General features: G+C 39.9%; 2 protein-coding genes across 2 annotated transcripts; both read left to right on the top strand.

The window, feature by feature from the left end:
- On the top strand, positions 1 to 2,965 carry LOC113149497 (proto-oncogene c-Fos-like). The gene is made up of 4 exons (XM_026341661.1): positions 1 to 154; positions 627 to 842; positions 1,392 to 1,499; positions 1,693 to 2,965. Exons 1-4 carry the CDS (start codon positions 26 to 28, stop codon positions 2,389 to 2,391), a joined length of 1,152 nt encoding a protein of 383 aa, XP_026197446.1. The 5' UTR covers positions 1 to 25; the 3' UTR covers positions 2,392 to 2,965.
- Positions 2,966 to 9,448: 6,483 nt separating this feature from the next.
- Positions 9,449 to 20,016, top strand: LOC113149311 (jun dimerization protein 2-like). The gene is made up of 5 exons (XM_026341356.1): positions 9,449 to 9,622; positions 10,726 to 10,778; positions 17,788 to 18,005; positions 18,505 to 18,609; positions 18,905 to 20,016. The coding sequence occupies exons 3-5, from the start codon at positions 17,811 to 17,813 to the stop codon at positions 19,094 to 19,096; spliced, it is 492 nt and encodes a 163-aa protein (XP_026197141.1). The 5' UTR covers positions 9,449 to 9,622; positions 10,726 to 10,778; positions 17,788 to 17,810; the 3' UTR covers positions 19,097 to 20,016.
- Positions 20,017 to 21,192: the final 1,176 nt, after the last annotated feature.

Here is a 21,192-nt window from a genome sequence, read left to right as displayed (position 1 = left end):
CGTCTGAGTGCTTTTAGATGACAACATGCATCCAGACTCCTGCACTGAGCTCGACTCATCGTCCAGCTGTAGCACAGCATCGCCTGGCGGGGACACCCCTGGGTGCAGCCAGCTTCCTTCTGAATCGCTTTCATCATCAGTGGACAGCGCCAAGGTAGAAGCGGAGCTCATCATCCGAAACAAATAATCCTCACAACACGAAAATCTGCAGGACAGCTGATGCATGAGAGCAATATAGGCTGCATTCTTCAAATTCCTCACACATATCCAAGTAGATTTCTTAGACAGCCTTTCTCTAACATGATTATGATCCATTGTTGTAAGTGCATCTATACAAACACATATATGATGTGTGTATGTCAATGCAAACACACGTCTTGATTGTAACCTTTCATTTTAAGTCTCAGAGATTATAAGAAGGACTAGATGACAGGAAATATAGGTGATGTTTTAAACTACATTCTTAATTAGGGCTTTTCTGGCATTTCTCAGTTTCAGTCCATTGACTGATGCCCAATCTACGCACATCTAAAGGTCAGCCATGAACGTGGCTGTTTATTCACCAGACAAGCTGGATCAGTGTTTGACTGCGTGCATTGCATGCCTCTGTGATGTGGGTTTTCCAGGGTACTGAGCCCAGTGCAGCAGACCCTTTTGTTCCGACTGTGACTGCAATCTCAACCTCGCCGGATCTAAGGTGGATGGTGCAGCCGGCCGTTATCACGTCTGTCCCTCCGTCGTCTGGCCGTGCCAAGACCAAAGCTCGCGGCGCAACCCAGTCGTCTTCCCCAGCAGGTGCAAACAAGGCGAAGCCCTCCAACAGGAAAGGGCAGAGAGAGCAGGTATGCAAGGGTGGGGAGAGGGGGGGCTGAAGTGTCATGAATGCTTCAGAAATAATGCTACCGGTGACCTTTAAATGAATCACCCAATCAATCACCCAGATCATATCCTTTCATTATAGAGATTAATATAAAAATTGCTGCATCGCGATATGTTGAACGATATTTTTAACGTAGCGAGTGACGTAAATGAAATACTGCAGCCAGTTGCACATAAGGTGACGGGATTATGTCTAATTGGTGCAGCGAGTAATTGCTCTTGGAGTAACGTGAACGGCACTGTTTATGAATGGGATGAGACAGTGAATAAAATGCGCGCTCACACGCTCGACTAGACCGTGCCAGTGGTGCAGCATTTTAACGCTTGAACTGCAAAAGAGCCTGCGCCGAACCGATCAGCATTCCCAGCATCCACAGCAATTTTTTATTTTTATTTTTTTATTTTTTGCTCTCTTTTTGGCAAATGAAAAGGTACTGAAGCGCCAACTGCTGATATGGCAAGGCTGAGCAGGCTGCGTGTTTATACTGGTTATTTTTCTGATTGATATTTAGCCTTCCAAGGAGGAAGAGGAAAGGAGGAGGATCAGGAGGGAGAGAAATAAAATTGCTGCAGCAAAGTGTCGTAACAGACGGAGGGAGCTGATAGACACTCTACAAGCTGTAAGTAATACGTTAATTATTATCATATAGAGAGCATTCACACAGCACATCCATAGGGGAAACCCAGTGCTTTACGACATGTCATAGTCATTATAGCAGTAGGTGGGGGTGGCTGTAGAGCACCTCAAGACAGTCTTTTCGTGCTTTCCTCATGCCATGTCCTTTTTTCTGATTTTGTCTCTCCTCACCTCAGGAAACTGACCAGCTTGAAGAAGAGAAGTCTGCCCTCCAGACCGAGATAACCGACCTGCTGAAAGAGAAGGAGAGACTGGAGCAGGCATTAGCCTCCCACAAACCACTGTGCAAACTCCCTGCCGACGATGACCATGAGAAGGAGGCGGATGAAGATGATGTTAGCACAATGCTGCTGGACCCTCCGGCCTCCCCACAACTGCTGTCAATCTTAGAGAATGGAAAAACCCCAGAGAGCAACACAACAATTGGAGAAGCCCCTAGTGCTCAAGACATGGACAGTGTCCCGTGCATTCCTGATGCAGCCATTTTGGGGAACTCCAACATCCTCCTGTGTTCAAGTGCAGAAGAGGAAGTTCTGGAGGACTTAAAAGGAGATGACCTGGATGACTTGGTGCCCAGCCTGGAGATGGCAGTGACCTCTGAGACACCTGCATCAGTTCCTGACATAGACCTGAGCAGCCCCTTCTGCCTCTCAGACTGGGAAACCCTGTACAAGTCTGTGGCGAATGACCTTGAATCGTTGAGCACACCAGACATGTCTTCCAGTCCTGCTTGTAGCAATTACCGCACAGTGTTTTCCTTTAATTACTCAGAGATTGATTCCTTAGCTGAGGGCTGTGAGAGCCTGAGAGGCAACCTTGGTGCATCCGAGTTAATGAAAGATAGTCTTAACTCTCCCACACTTCTGGCCTTGTGAATGCAAATAAGTTATGCAATGATACTGTAATTGTATTCTAACCAGCCAGCAAGCTATGATCTCTCTGAAATATTTTGTTTGTAGTGTGAGTTTTGATGTTGTGTAAACCTAAACACCAGAGGTTATGTAGACAACATATTTTCTGTGAGTGTAACAGAGTTGACTTCTTCCATACTGATGGTGCGTTCTACCAGAGATGAGACTTTGTGCTGGTATCAAAAATGCATGCAAATACAAGTCATCCATAATCCAAGAAGAGATGGTATGTTGTGTTTTTAAAATCCCTACATGTGATGTGAAGTTAGCTCATGCTCAGCAACCTAATATACTGTATGTGTAATACTGTTGACAAAGTTGTGTTGTGACAAGTGAAAATAGAAGGGTTACTACTGTTTAGTGTGTAGGTGTAACATCTTGTTGTAAGGTGTCCCCTGACCTGACTTGACATGTTCTTTCACGTTTACCATAAAAAAAATATCATGCCATGTATTTTATCAAGATGTATTTTATGACATAGTTTATTTTTTTACTTATAAGAAAAGATTATCAGATGCAAAAAAAAAAATAAAAAATAAAAAAATAAAAAATGCTGGAAATAAAAGAAGACGACCACAAACAATTTCTTGTTGTCATTCACAATCAGGAATAATCATTGTTTTGTAACAACGCTGACAATGTACTGTACATTTAGTAGCTGTTTTTAAAGCTTTCAGATTATATGACCTGTTGATGCAAGTTAAAGATGATGAGGTGATAGGAATGGGAGCTGCAGAATGGCCAGGTTACACAATGGACATTATGAGTTGAAAAGACATGTTGAACATAAAAAAAAAAAAAAACAAAATGTCCTTGCAGTGCAGATCATGCAAATATTTGAAAGCTCCTAAACAGCCACTAAAGAGCCATTTTTTTCAGAGGACTTCTAATCCTCTGATGCTTATTGTGTCTCGTTTTGTCTCGCTATATGGTGATGAAGATCATATAATATGATTAAAAGCCACCAAACAGCTACTAAACTGACCTCGTAGTGAGATTTTTTTCATAGTGAGGTTGAACATAAAATCCAACAATAGAAACATGAACATCTATAATTCTGTGAAAACAGTCCATGCTACAGATACTAAAGATAACAAGGTCAAGAATGAACTTTGGACCTCTTGAATAATATAGATATAATTGAATATCTTTTTAGTGCATGCAGACGCCATTGTGCCTATTTTCGGACTCATCATTACATAAGTGGAGCCGTCGTGGACTGAATCGTGTTTAAAATGAGTGGGAGCAGGAGAAACAGCAGGTTAATTATTTATTCATAGCTCTTTCTCGGTTCCACTGTTTTCAAGGGAATCCGATTCTACAGCGGCGCCGTGCGTAACAGACGTCACACGCTGGACGTCACACGCAAGGCGATTGCCGTTTCGTGTCACTTCCTTTGACCATGTTTGGGTAACTGCAGTTGTTTTGTTTCTATGGTGACGGGTGTCACATTTCGGCGCTACAGAAAGCGTGTTACCGGAAAAAGCCGAGGCAGGAGCGAGCAGCAGCGTCGTTGACCGTAAGCTCTCATCAATTAGAGAGGGCAGACAATTGATCTAAGAAGTAATTTTACAGTGGGAAAGCCTTTCTCAGAACTGGGTATTTGATGGTAACAGCCTGTTCGGTTTCGGTCTGCAACGGGGAGACATGCAGCAATAACACCCGAGTGGATGCACTTAATGCAATCACGTTCAGCCCACACAAACTACATTTTATTCCTATGCACAGTGCAGAAACGCTTTGTTGAACGCCTTTCAAGCTATTTCTCCATGGCCGAGTGTGTGTAGTATGTACAGTCATCAGTGGGGGGAGCTACAGAACGAGCGGTAGCAAACAGCAGGTTTTCTCCTCTGCCCCTGTAATATAGTGGGTTCTGTAACCCAGTGGTTCCCAACCCTGGTCCTCAGACCACACTGTCCTACCTACTGCTGATTACCTGGATTCAGCAGGACAGTGTGACTTAAAGACTAGGGTTGTGTGTGGGCCTTTTTCTTTCTCTTGAGTATATTCATAAATGCACAATATATCTAAATATATATAAATAATAAGCAACATCTATACACCTCTGCAGTAGAGTTTGCAGTGCACAAACCAAATCTCAATACAGGAAACTCTAGGAAAAGGCATGAAATCAACTCACATTCCTCTAGCATAAAAAGGGGAACTTCCCATACAAGTTTTATAGTATTACTTTCTATTTTGTGGGGGATATATAGAAGTTATGAGAGGGAATGAGAGCTATTTTCAGATATTGTATTTAACCTACATGCACCTGTGTTGATTGATATTAGATAGATAGATTAGATAATTGATTAATGGGATGTGAGGCTGTCTGACACTGACATCAGCTGTTGTCAATAAATTATAGAAGTGTAGTATGTAGTTATCTGTATCATTTTTACAGAAAGTTGGCATATTATCAAGATTCACCTCTCTGATATTACAGAAGGCATATTTGCAACTGCAAAAGTGTTGAATAGTGAATATAAAAAGTGAATATTTGCAGAAAAATGCATATTTCAAGCTTCATTAAATTACATATGGTATATCATATTATATATTAATATATTATTGATTTTTGGGGCAAATCTTTCAGCATAAATGTAATGAAATAACAGCTTGAAATGACTTTCGGATCAGGTTGTCTGACATTCTAAGTAACATGAGTATATGTTGGTGGAGTATGGCTGAATATAAGCTGGCCATGTTACAAACCAATATCAAACCATTCCGTGTACGTGATGTTTCAGTGTCTGGCTATTTTAAAGTGCTGATGGATGGGTCTGTCAACAGCTCTGATGTCTTCTGACTCACTCGCTGTCCACTCCGCTTGTTCCGTCAAACTCTGTGTGTCCAGCAGAGTGATGCTTCTCGCCTCCACAGCCTGTTTTAGAGTTGTAAAATATCACATAGTGAGAAATGTTCACAACCAACCATCGAGCTACAACCTCACTGCATGAAATGTGAGCTCAGGAGGAAGCTGGCAATTTATTTAGACATTTATTTGCCTTCATTTGACTAAAAAAATGTAGCAACGATAACCATAAAAATACACAATACCACACTACTTAAGTATATTTAGAAAGAACTAAATTCTCTTACAAGTATCATAAAAGTCAATATGTTCTAGTAAAGTGCTTTAAAATTGTCCCTATGGGGCTCTACTGTGCAGATAAACTTGATTACTGTTGACTTCCCAGGACTGTGTGGACATGTTCAGACTTCTATAACAATAATAATAACTGAACAGGCTCCTTGAACGAATATGAATTATGCTTTGTAAAGCACTGGCTTGACCTGATTAGCTCAAATGCAAAACCTAGAGTGGTTTGCCTGGGCGACTTCTCTGCTCACTACAATAACATTTCACGTCCACATTTTTCCAAGCAGCATCAGAATGCGGTGATATGTCTTACATTGCTTGGTAACAGATTGCTTATCTTTCTATTATTTGTTGTGCACTCACAATTTCCATCTCGTTTATCTCATCCTCGTACAGTACACCTCCTGACCAGTGTTTCCTGCTTGCTGTAATATTTCCAAGGAAGTGCTATATTTACATGTATAAATGTATATCAAATTGATTTGGGAAGGCTGGATCACCTGGCATGAGTAATAGGATGAGAGAACAATCTTGTACTAGTGCCAGAGATGGTGTTGATATGTACGTGGTTCATGTCTGGTTTAAACTGGAGATGACACCTTCAGTAATGCAACATGAAGAAAAAGATCGCTGTGCGGATTATTTTATTTTAAAATGACTCATCTGTTTTTCCAATAAAAACATCTACTTTTACATGATAATGTAGATGAAAAAGGCAAATGGGAAATCCATGTGTCAGAGCGCTAACAATCAGAGCTTTTACTCAAATTGAAACAGGATCAGTGGGAGGAGAAGAGCAGTGCTGGTGTGATATGGAGCTGACAGCCTGTTGTTGTGAGAAGGAGTATGAGGGTTTAAACTCAAAATAAGATTATGAGAGTTTAAACTCAGTTCATGCACTAATTGATTTGATTTCTGGGGGTAGGAGTCTGTAAGACCAATTATATTACAGTAATTTACCTTATATATGTTTCAGCTGAAACACTGTGTACAGTGTTTTTAGGCATTTTTATTATTTTATTGTGCAAATATATAATGCATGCTTTTATTCATTGATGAGCAAAACATATAGTACATCATTGGAGCTTACTGTGACAAACTAAAAATTTCCCTATAGTCACAAAACAGGAAGTATCATTCTGTAGTAATACAACATTTCCAAATTTGATTCCCCAAGTGGCAAAATACAGGAGATATATCATCGTTTTAAATAACCTGACTGAAAAGTGCATCCTTACGTGTACTAGACATATTTATGACTTGGTCTACAGCTGTCTGTGCTTATTTAGAAAGCAGACAAAAGGAAGGAAATTAAACAGAGCATTAGTAAAAATAATGTTTCTCTATAATGTCCGCACTGTGGTAAATGATGAGTCAGGATTGTGTCTGGAGGTGTCTGGTTTAGTGGGTTTTTCCAAAAAATATGGTGCAAAAAAATCTTTCACATTAACTTTTAACCTACATTTATCAGGTTTATCGTTTGAAGCTGGAGAAACCATGAAATCAAATCTTATCATGAACCACTATTTGTCTCTGAACTGAATTAGACAGCAATGTAACTGTAAACAGTGAGATTGTTTTCATCTTGACTTCTGACACCCACACAGCAAGAACTGTGCATTAGCTGAGAAACCACAAACGGCACTACGTCTCCATTCATCATATAAACAGCTCTTGGAAAATATACATAGGATTATGTTTGAATGCAAAGACTGGAAATAAATAAAACCAAAACATCCTGAGATACTTTATGCTAAAGCTTAATGAGACACATACCAGACCCTGATTGTCCATAACAACATAGTGTAGTATTCTATTTTCTTTAGAGAAAAGGGAAAAAATCATAACATGCACGGCATGTTCACACTGATATGAGTTTCACAAACATTTTTATGATGGTTTTCTTGACAATTCCACCTTAAAGGCTTAAAGTGCCAATGAGCCTGCACTGTGTGTGCTGAGTGACATCTCTGGCTGTGTTCCTGCAGGCACAAAGGAATTCAGTTGAAAGCTTACACCTATAAAAGGAAAACCTCTGCCTTGTCTTAAGCACAGATGTCCAGGTCCCTCTTGTTTCATAAAATCTGTCTGCTACTTGATTTAGTTCTGCTTTATTAAACCCAAATACCCCCCCCCTCCCCATTTGTCATCTATGTTCAGAGTGACTGTGACGCACAGTCTCCAGCAACCTCCCCTCAGATGCGAGACATAAATCACACCAGAACCAAATTAGAAGCTAAAAAAAGACACAGAGAGGGGTATTTTGGTGAGCCTTTAATAACTCAGCTGCTTGTTCCAGGTGGAACAGTTGAGATGGCATAGCGTAAAACCCAACTGAGCCTTAGACAGTCGTAACGATAAAAACCTTATTAAGACTTATTAAAATGCACACAGCAGAATGGGTGCTCAAATTCTTGTTTCAGTTAAGATGATACTGAACCACATTATATTCACTGCGATCTCAGGACAATTCCTCCCAAAATAGACAGTAATTCATGGACTTGGCAGTGCATACATATTGCAAGTTTTTGTACCATTTATATGGCTGAATCAAAACCAATCCATGCATAATACGCATGCATAACTTTAAACGTAAAAATAAAAATGTAAACATAAGAGTTCTGGATTATTTTCCAGCATGCCTCTGAAAACACACATTTTAAGAGCAGTTCAGTTGGACGTAGTTGCATGTTTCCACACTAGAGGGAAGCAGGAGGAAGTGGCTTTCAGACAAGGTTTTCTTTTTATCAAACTTTCTGGAAGTCATCTTAAGAAATACTTAATAATAAACTTAAAACTAAATAACAAAGAATTAAGTAACATCTTAATAACAGAGACTTTAAATAAAAATAAAGTTGAGATTTATAGCAGCTGTGCGAATGTCCTGCAAGTTTAATGCATTACTCAGGCAATAATAAGAATTAATAGCCGTATAAGAACTTGTGTGAGCAAAGCAATGCTGGTTGTCTCTTCTAGTCTTCTAAAGATAGTGTAGCTAAAAGCAGCACAGTAACATTAATAGCTGTAATGAAGTTAAATAATTTATATATCATCACATATAAATTGAAAAGTACAACCTCAAAATGTATTATATATAGTATAATCTTTGTGTAAATCAACTTGCAATGCAACTTTTAACTATATATATATAAACAAGTCCATATTGTAAGTATTTTATTCACATTTAAATCCTCATACTTGAATATTGTGTAATCTACTAATATATTTTCATCACCTTAAGATAAATATATGACCGCAAAAAAGCAAATGAAATACAAAAAAATCTACTTTTGACTTTCAGAACTTATAAACTGGAGTGGGTCTGACTTAAAAACCATTTAACATACGAGATAATGAGTTGAATCCCTCACTCAGCCGAGTAAATTAAGTTTTCAAAAATAATAACGATTTGCTTTAATTGCTTTTCAGCTTGCATTGCAGAGAGCCAAATGTCCATATGGATTATTTCTGTTGTATTAAAAAGATATTCATGGTGAAACTTGTAGAAGAAGTAGAAACCAACATTAACCTTGATGAAGGTCCATCCCATATTCTGTAAAGTGGTGTTGAAAGAACAAAGTGCATTTTATTTTATTAACACGGTGAAGCTCATCATTTGAACGCATCCTTTTTACTCATTTTTTAATTTATATTTTACAGTGTGACAAGAGCCTCGTCTTCTCTCCGCCGCCTCCTGTCAAATGATCAAACACCTGCTGCTAAGACCAGAGTGTGCAGTGTTTACAGGCAGACTTTTTATTTACTGCCTCGTTTATGGCTGCAGGCGTGTGTTTCCCCGCGTCGGTCCCCTCTCCCTCTCCGCTGAAACTTTCCTCTCCTCTCGGCGTGTGTTGTTTTTGGTTGCTATGGGTGGAGCGCACACACCTCGGCGTCTTCGCCTCAGCCCTCCTCCGACCGTATGTTCATCCATGCTTACGTCTGGGGCGGCAGTTCCGCATTCCTCTGCGCTCACAGACGCGATCGGTACTTAAACGGGCTGATGCAACGACTTCAGCTAGTCCCAAAACCTCCGGCCGAGTCCCGACTCCCGCACCGTCCCGTTCACACTGCGGATTTTTGGACGCACAACAGGTACGTGTGTTTTCATGCTAGGCGTTAGCTTAGTGTTTGTTTACGCTGCACGTATCTGCACACTTCTGCACTTTTCTCACCACGTTGTAAAGCCCGAACACGCCGAGTTATTTAATGCGTTTTTGTCTATCAATGCCACATAAGGTATTGTCATTTAATTGATGTAAAAAAGTCAAAGGTTAATAGTGTTAAAGCTAAAGTTTTCCGCGCTTGTACCGCAGAATCCATTGCTGCCACAGCCGTTAAGTAACGTTACGCTGTTGTTACAACTGTTGTAGCAACTGTCGGTTTACAGCTCGTTATTTACGGACCCGTTAGCTAAATTACACACAGCCTCGTTTCTGACTGGAGGTATTTTCATCTCGGGATTCTTCATTTCAGTATTGCTAAACATGAGAAGTGTCGGTTAGCCGTGTGAAGACAGTTATGTAACGCCATACACACCGCACACATTGTGGGTTTCAAAGTAACAGTTGGCTAAGCTAACGTTGGTCCGCTGCACCAAACTACCATGAGTCTGCAAGCTATTATAATTACACACCAAAGAAACGGGAATTAAACTGTATTACAGCTGTGCAGTGATGATATTTATCTAAAGAGTGAGGGAACATTATAATCGGCTTATTCACCCAGTTAATAGGCCTCAGTTTAAATCTTTACCTTAGCTGAAAGTCAATAATTTGCATGCAGCTGCATGAAAATAACAGATTTTCCAAATGATGGATTGACTAAAAGGAATTCATGCCAGTATGAATTGAGAATAAACAATCTCTGTGATTTTCTTATCTTACATGTATTATAAATCAGTACTTGCACCTATCTACATTTTTTAAACTTAAGTTAAAAGTTGAACATACAGCTCTTGAACTACAAAACTCTCGCTACAGTTTGTGTGTTCAACCGCAAAGATATTCAAAGTACAGAATAGAGAAAAGCAGAAACTCTTAACATTTGAGAAACAGGAACCATAGAGCTCCAGGTTCTTCTTTCTGATAATTCACTTAAACAATTAATCGATTTTCAAATTAGATTTTTGTTGGTAGGTCTTGCAATGATGCTCTCACTATATAATAAAATATGTTTTATTACAAACCTTTCTACAGCGTCCAAACACAGTTGCATCATTGACAGAAGACGACTGACAAGTTTTCTCTGAGTAAGTATTGTGCATTTATAACACATTTCGATTTAATTAATCAGATATGTTCTCTCGAGTATCAGGTTCTGCTGCACTAAAACGTCTTGGCATAGCTAGTTCACCTTGAACCATAAGTGATGCAAATGAAGTGTGAAATTTATTTCAAGACCATTTCAGTACAGCCAAGAATGTGCGCTCAAATTGGCTTATGTTTGTAATCTTTGTTTGGTTGCATTTTTCTGGGTGAGGGAAAACTTTTTGTGTGTGTGGGCCTCACGTCTGAGTTTGCATAATACCAGACAGACAGACAGACTTCTGGATTACACTCCCTCTTGATCACTACAGCAAGATTGTTTTCCATGTGCTGTTGTGATGAGCCAGTTAATATCATCCTCTCTTTTAAAAGATTTACACTTTACTGTGTAACAGTAACTCTACATAGGCCAGAGGTAGTGTCAGTTATCTGCCCTTATTGGCCTGAAGGTTAAAGGCCAGTCATGGAATTGGAAGTACGATTGGTAGGCTTGGATCATGTGCGTGTGTGTGGGTTTTTGACCTGCAAGTTCAAAGGGTCACTGTTTTCCTATATATTGGGTGCATGCTTTCCAGCTGGTAGAGTTATTGCTTGTACAGCTACATGCCACACAGGGGAAACTATTTGTGTCTTCTTTATATACGTGTTTCCTTTGTGTCTTGATGTGTGTTTTGCATGTGTCTAAGTAAACAAGCGTGTGTTGCAGAGGGTTTAAATGCCCCAGCGCCTGCCCAGGCACATCCGTAGGTTGGTTTCTGCATAAATGGAACATTGCAGTGGATTAATGGGGAAGGGTTGGCGAGCCGACAAGCAGCACAGGGCCGACAGGGCTGAGAGGCTGGACGTGGGCGCACAGGGTTTATTTTAAGTAGAAATGCCTTCCAGTGCGTCTCTGGAGAGCTGGAATTGCCAAGCTGCACCCCAGTACACTGAGCAGACAGCAGACGCATTGCAGGCAAGCGAGCCAACTATGCAACAACTAGGCTCAATGATAGTAATACTAATGCTGGGGGAGCAGCTATGAGTATCATATTATGAGTATCACATTGTAGTCCCCACAAGGCTTTCCACATGGTTTGTAAAAACAGTGTGTCAAGACTGACTAGAGGTACATTGTGGAAGCAAACGAGCAAATGTCCAAAGGTGTAACTGAGATAGGTATGAAAGCCTGCATTTTTTACAAAAAAGACCACAGTAAAACCAATTTACATTATGACTTCCAGATTTACTAGATTTCCTTCTGACATAAAGCCAGTTTTCTCTGTTTGCACAAAAAACAGTTTTAAGTGTCACTAAATGTTGACATAAACTTTGGTCTTCAACTCACAGCCATGTAGAGCAACAAAAGAACTGATCAATTTATTTAATCAGAGAAAGCGTCAGCTTGACGTTGGGCAGATGAGGAAATGCCAGAGGACAAAGTATGAAACAGCCTTTCAGTGACAACCACATGTTACATAATAATGGTGATTGCTTCAACAGGCAGCATTAAATCTAATTTTCTGGACTTGGTTTGCTAATATCTTTTTGTCAGAGATTGCAGCAGCTTGGCTTGGTTTAGTCATAGATGTGAACTCCATACATTTCAAATAGCTTTTGTGTGCATTTTGCATTTTGATTCATGTAATCCATGTCTGAGCCAAGCCAAAGCCCTGTGCAATGCAAAGTCTAATCCTGACTTGCAACATGGAGAAAAATAGTAACATTATAATAATTCATCCAGGACCACCCGGATGCAGAATGTTTGAATGGCATGGAACAGGCCAAGCAGGAATCCAGCCAATGATCACATAGTAGTGTTTGAATGAAAACAGCCACAGTCCTACATGCTTTGTGCATATCTGCAGGTGCTTTGTGTTTGGATTTGCCTGAAAAATGTTTCATTCTCTGGCTACAATAAAATGCATTAGTTAAACTTCCTGCTCTCTTGTGTAATTTCATTATGAACAAAAGATAACCTCTGAATGCACGGCACTCCAGCTCGCTCACAGATGAAACATTCAAACTGTACTTGTGAGGAAAAATTAAGCTAGCCTATTACTGCTGCAGCTGAGGGGCTCATCATTATTGACGATATTGCAAGTTTAAATGTTCATAATTATGTTGAATTGCTTTGGGAAGGCTTAGTCACTTCACAAGGGGAATTTTAAATGTTTCTTTTACCTGCGCCAGCTGTTTAGCCTATGAGAACGGCTAAAAGAGAAATGAAAGCTGTAAAGAAAAGAGATCCTTTTTTCTGTTGTGATAATCACTTCCACTCCTACACATGATCACCCTTGAGTTTAATGGCCAGAGATGACTGCAACGTGATCAGAACAACAGCCATTAATACAGTCTCTCCTCTGTCTCCGTGCCTGGATCTTGTCTTGTCCCGCCAATGAAAATATAATGAGGGGTTGCAGGCATGTAGATACTGTATATTTGGATTGTCCTGTCCTCGAGGAAAGTCAGTGCCAAATTCCCTGGTTTCCTCAGAGTATTGCGAAAGACTGTAACTCAACACACAGCCTGACTGAGTGGAGACGGTAATGATGATCGCTGAGACCTTGGCCTGAGATTGAGAGAGTGTGCCTTGGCCTGAGCCTCCACATTCATTGTTCATTTTCAGGAGCTTTTGCAAGAATTTTGCAAGATGCTGGTGTGTGGGCTATATAGTATGTCAATAATTCAAAATCAGACTTTAATAAAGCACACTGACAAAAAGTGGTTAAATTGTATCTTGGAAATAGTGCATGTCTTTCCCATATTTCCATGATTCTGTGATTTAAAATTAAGTAGTCTAGCAGCGCAAAATCTAACTTCAGGTCTATGTCAAAGCAAAATTAGCCAGCACATACTTTTGACTCCTGCGTTCTGTCACCAAAATTACGGTGCTGGGATTTAGCTATTAATGGGCTCCTGCTAAACAGCAACACTATATAAACATAATGAGAAGCCACTGAAACCCCTCTGTCACCCTCTGTGCCTCTCCCTCACCATCTCTATAGGGGATGAGGATAATAGGGTCTCCAGTCGTGCTGCTGGTGTTTGGTAAGAGAGTGAATTCCTCAGGGCTGCTAATTGCTCTCAGGAATGACTCAGGAAATAGACACATTTGGTTGGGATGAGGACAGACGTGTGTGTGTGTGTGTGTGCATATATATATATATATATATATATATATATATATATATATGCACACACAACACACATACCTCTACTATTCCATGTTTCACATGCGGCTAGATTAGTTCTGGCCGGAAGCCAGAGCCTGTGTTGAGTGCGGTCCTATATTTCATAACTAATACATGACATTTCCACTCCCGCCCTTGGCTTCAGCTCTTCTGCTCTCAGCAGTGCCTGCTGTGTAGGTGTCTTTGTCTGAGGCTAGTGTGGACCTAAAAGCTGTGGCACTGGTTTTTCTGCTTGACTGCAAAAGCACAGTAACCATGTTGCATCATCAAACACTGACCACTAATCCTTGACTGCAGGCGGCGGCTGCTGCTGCTGCCGACAGAAAAAAAGAGAAAAATACCCATCTTTTGAAAATTCACTTTGACTCATATAATTACAATGTGTGATATATACATCAGAAAACTTTCCCTGTGTTGTACAGATAAGACTTCTTTAGGGTTTCATGTCTCAGTGCATGACAGGGTGTTGAATTTGCAAAGGGGATTTACAGACGCTGGCATGTGGCAGGGGAACACATTAAACATAAAACAAATGTTTGACTTAACTTAAAAGTCACATTTAACCCAAAAGCGAGGCACGTCAAGAGGCTGTTATGTGTTTAACAGCATTACAATAGTACTATAAATTGTCTGGAACGGCATGTAATTCAGTTTGATGTCTCATAACTGATAGGCGTCTCACTTTATAATTTGCTTCACATATCTCACTCATAATGTCACCTTTATTTTTGAGGCCTCTATGGGTTTGTGATTTCAATTTGAAGTCATGCACACTAAATATTAGATTTATGTTTGATTATATACTAAAAGTGTATGTCTGTGTGTTTGTGGCAAGTTCTTGCCTCAGTTGCAGGTTTCAACAAGCCATAGCAAGGAATAGGGACTTTCCTTACAATATGTCTGATTGAGCAGCATTTAGTTACAATGTATTGTATGTGAACCAGTGTAATAGATAAGATTATTTCTGAAATTACTTATTTTTTCAGTTTCACTTTCCAGTGAAAAATTATGTTTGTCCAGGATGGAGCCTAATCCGAGTCTGTAACCCGGTGCGAGTGTCTGGCCAGCATGGATATTGGATTCCATTTTGGCTCTAAAAGCTACTAGCTCAGTCATTCCTAATGGGCGCTTCAGTTCCTGTGGCTGTTTTCTTGGGCCTGGGGGTTAGTTTGGATTGCATCTTTTGAATTCCAGAGCAGTTATTGGTCAGCAATGAGCAATATAAGACAAAAACATAATATGGTCTTTAGTCACACGTCGAGGTCTGCTCATGTTTGATAGGAGTGGATGTGGTAAAACATCTCTTCAGATGCCATGTGAAACTTGAATTTCAAATTGACGTTTTATTCTACGCTGTTGATTAATCTCAGATGTGTTGATTTTATTTGTAAACCTAAAAATGTCAGAGTAAATGCAGACATTGTAGTGGTTCAGTCACTTCAGTCCAGGGATTTATACTTTAGTCTGTCTATTTTTAATAGCTATTGCTCTCATTCATTCCTGGATTATTTGCTTTATGGCTTGCTTTGTTGTTATACAGCCTCTGTGCAGAATGGGGAGACTTTGGCACCTTCTGTTTCTCTACCTTTCTCAGGAGATTCAAAGAGAGGGAATTTTGTCTGAACGATCCGACACCAGGGCTGTCTTGTTCTTTTCCTCTCCAGCAAAAACAACAGGCTGCTGCCAAGAGCAGTGTAAATGGGAGTATACATACAGTGAGAGAGAGGGAGAAGGAAAGAAAGAGGGAGAGAGGGAGGTTGCAGTCAGAATTTAAATAATAAAATGCCTCATTGGCCACTGGCTCTGCACACCAACTTGTCCTTGGAGTAAGGAAGTCAAGCAGACTGAAGGTGGCAGAGAACAGGTCTAGAGTAGTATTTGGAGATTAACTGAAAGACAGACGATGTACTGATTGTTCCTTTTAATGTACTGTAATATCTAAATGTATAATTAATAATTAATATAAGTAGTTAGTTAGATCATTATTTATAGGAATATTACATGCTACATGTAGTAGTAATCTGTGAGAACAAGTGATTGTGGTTGCATAACCGCTTCAGACCAGCTGCTTTTCTGTTTTGCTCCATATTTGTTAGTCAGAGCTACTGATTGTTAAACTATGTTTAGCCACATAAAACAAATACAGCAGAGAAACAACAGTGCTGTCGCTCATAAGCGATTTCTTCTTGTTAAAAGTGAGCTGATTTGGTCTCCATGACAGAAAACTCCAGTCCAACTGTAAAAATACTTTGAGACCAGCCCATAAGCAGGGTGGAGTACATTAGAATAGAGTTACATAACCCCACTTTTTTATTACCTCCTCTATGGCTTTTGTACTAGCCCAAGTCTTTAAGCCCTGCAAAAAAAGCCTGTCAGCTAGTCGCCCACCGGGAAAGTCAGCTGTTTTTTGCAGCACCTCACAATACACGTCTTTGTTGGTTCCATATGAGAGGGTCTTTGTTCGGCTTGTGCCCAACCTGCAGAGGATCAGCATCAGGAGGCAAATGTGAAATAAGCTGTTGATGTAGAAGTCATACTGATATCAATCTTTTACAAAACTCCTCATAGCTTCGGTTTTGGCTGGTAATCGTAGCTGATGTCCTGCCAGCAAGTCCAAGTTACAAGTGAACAAGCATCAGTTGTTCACTTGTATCAGTCACTGTCAAAAATAAATGCAATCCACCCAATGATTCTCTTTCTATTCAGTGTAAAAATATGACCAAAAGAAAATATGAAATGCAGGGAATGCCGCTGTTACACATTTACATATTAGGCTTTTTAAAAAGTTTATTTATTTATTAATTTTAAAACATTTTCCCTTTCTTTTTTTGTGCCTCTCCTCAGAGATTGCAGGGTTGGGCAGGGTAGAGTCGGCTCGTGTTGCACTGTTCCCATCTGTAACATTTGTTTTTTATTTGGTCATCAAACGTTTTCCAACTCTTGGTCTTACAACAATTAGAGAGACGTCTTAATTCTCCAGCCACTTCCTTTAGGCCTGCACGAGTTTTTTTTTTCCTTCTCTGGCCCTCATTCCTCCTTGATTACATTAAAAAGTGCTGTGGTCAAATCAAGCCCTCTAAACTACCCAAAATTATTGAACGAGGGTGGTGGTGGAATGCATGACTGTTACCCGCTCAGTTGACACAAATGCTTTTGATGTTCTTTGAATCCTTTTACAAGAGCGGAATGAACATTCATAAGGAAAGCGACTCTGTAAACTATCAGATGTGTAGACGACTGGCCTCTGTTTATGTGATCAGACCAAAGGGATTCATGGCTTGTCTTTGCATGTGAAGCTACAGAGATGAGTGTGTAGCTGCTGTCAGAATGAAGGATGAAGTTTTTTTTTCACTGACTGCTGACTAAGAAGATAACACAGCTGTCAAAGCTGTCAACGTTTAAATGCATCTTGGAAACGGCAGCGCGTATTTAGAGAGATGTTTGATGACAAAGACAGACAGCAGTAAATGAATCTTTTTGTGGAGGAATGCCAATAGTGTAAGATCAAAATAAAGGCTAAAGATACTGCATAATACATACATTTGTGCATAAACACATGGTTCCTGTTTCCATCCGAGAGTAATACAAATGGCATGTGACTGTTCAGTACAAATACACAATTTATGAAATGTAATTTATCTGGTTGTTATTTTGGCAAGAAAATTGCTTTCCATTGTATGTTCTAAAAAAACGTGGCAGTGAATTTTTTATAGTCAGCAAGTTTGTTTTAGGCTTGATTCTCCTTATCTTCTTGATTTTCTTCTAATGGTTCCCTCTCTTCCTCTTTTCTGTTTCTCTTCCTCTCTCTCTCTCCCCACAGCGGCGGTGGTGGCCGAGTCGGACATGATGCCGGGACAGATTCCTGACCCTTCTCTGGCAGCGGGCTCCCTGCCCAGCCTCGGCCCGCTGGCGGGCATCTCGGCCACCACGCTCACTGATCAACTCAAGCTAGCTGACTTCCGTCAGCTGGGCACCATGCTGTCCCCGCTGCATTTCCTGGGAAGGCTGGGGAAGAGGCCACTGGCCATCAAGACTGAGGTGAGACGGAAGAGAAAAGAGGAAACGGTGCAATATAAGGGTGTGTGAAAGATTTGAGGGTCAGAGGGCAGAAACAAGTATGAGGGCATTAGCTTCATGATGATTCAATGTTGCCTGTCAAAGCAGGAAAGAACCAAATGATTCATCTAAATATCACAAGATAGTAGAAGTAATAGATGCATTAGTCTAGGCTGGTTACAGACACTGTAATTACAAAATTTAGGATTAAACAATGAAATTACTTTCATGGGAAGTATTAACTAACACTATAATTATACATACATATGTGCCTACGATAACAAACTGTGATAATACAATGTGGGAATGACGTCTGCCCCATCTAGTGCTTAAAACAAGAATTACTGTAGAAGTTGCACAACATATGTTTTTCCATTATGGTGATTACTACTATTGGTTGTAGGTTTATGTAATTTATACCATGATTGCCATGTTTTTTCACATAAAAATCAATCGTGATGCTTGTTTTGTATATAAACAGATGGATGAAGATGAAGAAAGGAGGAAACGGAGGCGAGAAAAAAACAAGGTGGCAGCAGCACGATGCCGAAACAAAAAGAAGGAACGGACTGACTTCCTTCAAAGGGTGAGTTCATGACACAGCACAGCATACCAAGTGTAATAAGCAGAATCAGAGCAGCTAAGGGTGGTAGCTAAGAATAGTCTGATTTTAGTTAACACGCGCCACTTTTAGGCCATTCAACCGAGCACTGAGTTAACATGATCCAGCTAATGGTTTAAATGTGTTCTGCAAATGCACAATTTAAATGGGTCATAGATAATTTTTCAGAAGTGATAAAAACTGACAGGTACAAGATTAACAAGTAGTCTGAAGTATTTATTGCTTCATTAGTAGCTAATAAATCAACATCTCTGTCCAGGAATCAGAGCGTCTGGAGATGGTGAACTCAGAGCTTAAGGCCCAGATCGAGGAGCTTCGTCTGGAGAGGCAGCAGCTAATGGTGATGCTCAATCTCCATCGGCCCACCTGCATTGTGAGAACCGACAGCGTCAAAACACCTGAGGGTGAGGCCAATCCTTTGCTGGAGCATCTGTCCTCTGACACCAAGTGAAACCAGGAAACCAGGGATGTGGAGTCCCTGAAGCCCAACTTAGCACCACTGTGGCCGCCAATAAAATGAAAACATAACTGGCAATACATTTCTAAAGAAGCACTTGAGCTCTAAACTGGAGACTTTTGGAGACTCTGCCCAAAGACCTGAGGTTGTAGGGGTTCCTCACAACTGCTACATGAGCTGGCTCAGTCACTCGGAAGACTGGAAATACGCTGTTTCGTATCTGCATTAAGTGTTGTTGTTGACACCCACTGTGCCTAGTTGTTACTTCAACCATCTCTACGTAAAGGGACCAATGGAAACCGCAGAGTACGACTGGAAACAACACTGAGGAAACACACTAATGTCAATATGGTGCTGTTACAAAAGCCCTGGGTAGACTGTGTGGCATTGTTTTAGCGCAGAGGCCGCAAGGCTTACTGTTCTGCAGTTTTCCTTTGTATGCTAGCCGACATATACAGGTGTAGAGTTTTTAGGATACAATACTCAAAAAAAGTACACCAGACGAAGAGTTTTTTTTTTGTTTGTTTGTTGTTTTTGTTTATATCTATACCCTGCCTTGACGATGGCAGTTACCGGTTGATCCGATTTGTGGTGACGCTGGCGTCATGAGAAGCACATATACACAAAATGTTTACACCTTTGTTTTTTGGACTTGTGTTCTGTCCATTATTGTACTTGTTTTATACTGCTTTGTATACATAGACATATATGAAATGCTTGTTAATCACTTGATGTGATTTGTCTTTTGAATCTTTCCAGTCTGTTTCTGTCATGTTGCGCTGTCAAAGAGCTGTGAAAACAAGCAGAACCTTTGCAGCTGAGCAGTATTTCAATGTCTGTTCTGGACCTGTATCTGCTACGTATGACTGTGTTATCCTGCAATAGATTAAAATTTATTTTCTAACTACAAGAAATAGGTCGTCTCGTTTTTCTTTTTCTTTAACTCCATCATACGTGCAGTACTTCACATCTGTTCTGAGTTTTCTCCAGTGAAGAGAATCCGCTTTGTTCCCCTGGGTCATGACACTAGGAATGTCAAGTGACACAAGTTGGAGCATGTTGCTAAAATCAGGGTTATACTTTCATTTTAAAAAACTTCTATTTTATCCCAGCTTAATGACAACTACTACTAAAATATTTTCCATGTGCAGTTGGGACAGCTCCTAATCTTTTGATATAATTATTTCTATTAAATCTAATGTACTTTTTACTACTTTCATTAATGCTGAATGAAGGCTTTCCCTAATTTTTATGAATTTATATTTAGCATTTTACTTCTTTTACCCCTTTATGTTAAGAATACTTTGTACCAGTGTTGTTAGATTGAGTGAGAAAGTACATTAGTCAATAGTTCATAATAAACTGGCTGACATTTGCAGTTGCACAAGACAAAGTTACCAGAAATATTAATCAGGTTCTTAATATATATTTGTTAAATTATTAACATTCACACTGATGAAGCTACACCAAATCTTTATATTCTGAGGCCATCACTCAGTGACCCCAAAAGGTCCAACTTTGTGGAGCTGTTCTTGAACTGAACTACACCTAGTATGTGGTGTGGTGTGTATTTGTGTTACGGTTAACAGTTCCATCTACAGGAGACTTTGTGAACTACATGTAACACATATGGTGAACTACTAAAGGCAAACTAACAAACTAGGTAAAGTTATAACGACAGATTTTAAAGGTTTTATATTTTGATCGACTAATTCATCAGAAAATCCTACCCACACAAACGAGATTACGACGTTTGACGATATAGACGCACAAAGGAACAAAATATAGCTGTCTTTAAACATTATATGGAATTTATGTTGCAAATCGAATAAAACGTAACGAATAAAACACCCCAATGCTTAAAACAAACAATTTATAACCACGATGATAGTAGAACGGATTTGTAAGCATGCTTCTACGACGCCTGCGCAGTGAGGATAAGTATAGAATTTTCACAGCACCGGATTTCATTGGACAGGTCGGGTTTCCATAGCAACAGCTAACGCTCATCTTTTTAAACTCGCTCAGGTCGGCTAATGTTAGCTAATGTTAGCTAATGTTAGCTAATGTTAGCTAATGTTAAAATGTTA

Source organism: Anabas testudineus, chromosome 24, assembly GCF_900324465.2.
Source record: "Anabas testudineus chromosome 24, fAnaTes1.2, whole genome shotgun sequence".
Taxonomy (NCBI): domain Eukaryota; kingdom Metazoa; phylum Chordata; class Actinopteri; order Anabantiformes; family Anabantidae; genus Anabas; species Anabas testudineus.
The sequence above is the reverse complement of the archived record's forward strand: the minus strand, read 5'-3'. Positions and strand labels throughout refer to the sequence as shown.

Coding starts and splice junctions, on each gene's coding strand:
- LOC113149497 (XM_026341661.1), top strand. CDS start 26: ATGCATCCAGACTCCTGCACTGAGCTCGACTCATCGTCCAGCTGTAGC. Junction 155..626: donor CATCAGTGGACAGCGCCAAG/GTAGAAGCGGAG, acceptor TGGGTTTTCCAG/GGTACTGAGCCCAGTGCAGC. Junction 1,500..1,692: donor TGATAGACACTCTACAAGCT/GTAAGTAATACG, acceptor TCCTCACCTCAG/GAAACTGACCAGCTTGAAGA.
- LOC113149311 (XM_026341356.1), top strand. CDS start 17,811: ATGATGCCGGGACAGATTCCTGACCCTTCTCTGGCAGCGGGCTCCCTG. Junction 18,006..18,504: donor CACTGGCCATCAAGACTGAG/GTGAGACGGAAG, acceptor GTATATAAACAG/ATGGATGAAGATGAAGAAAG. Junction 18,610..18,904: donor GGACTGACTTCCTTCAAAGG/GTGAGTTCATGA, acceptor ATCTCTGTCCAG/GAATCAGAGCGTCTGGAGAT.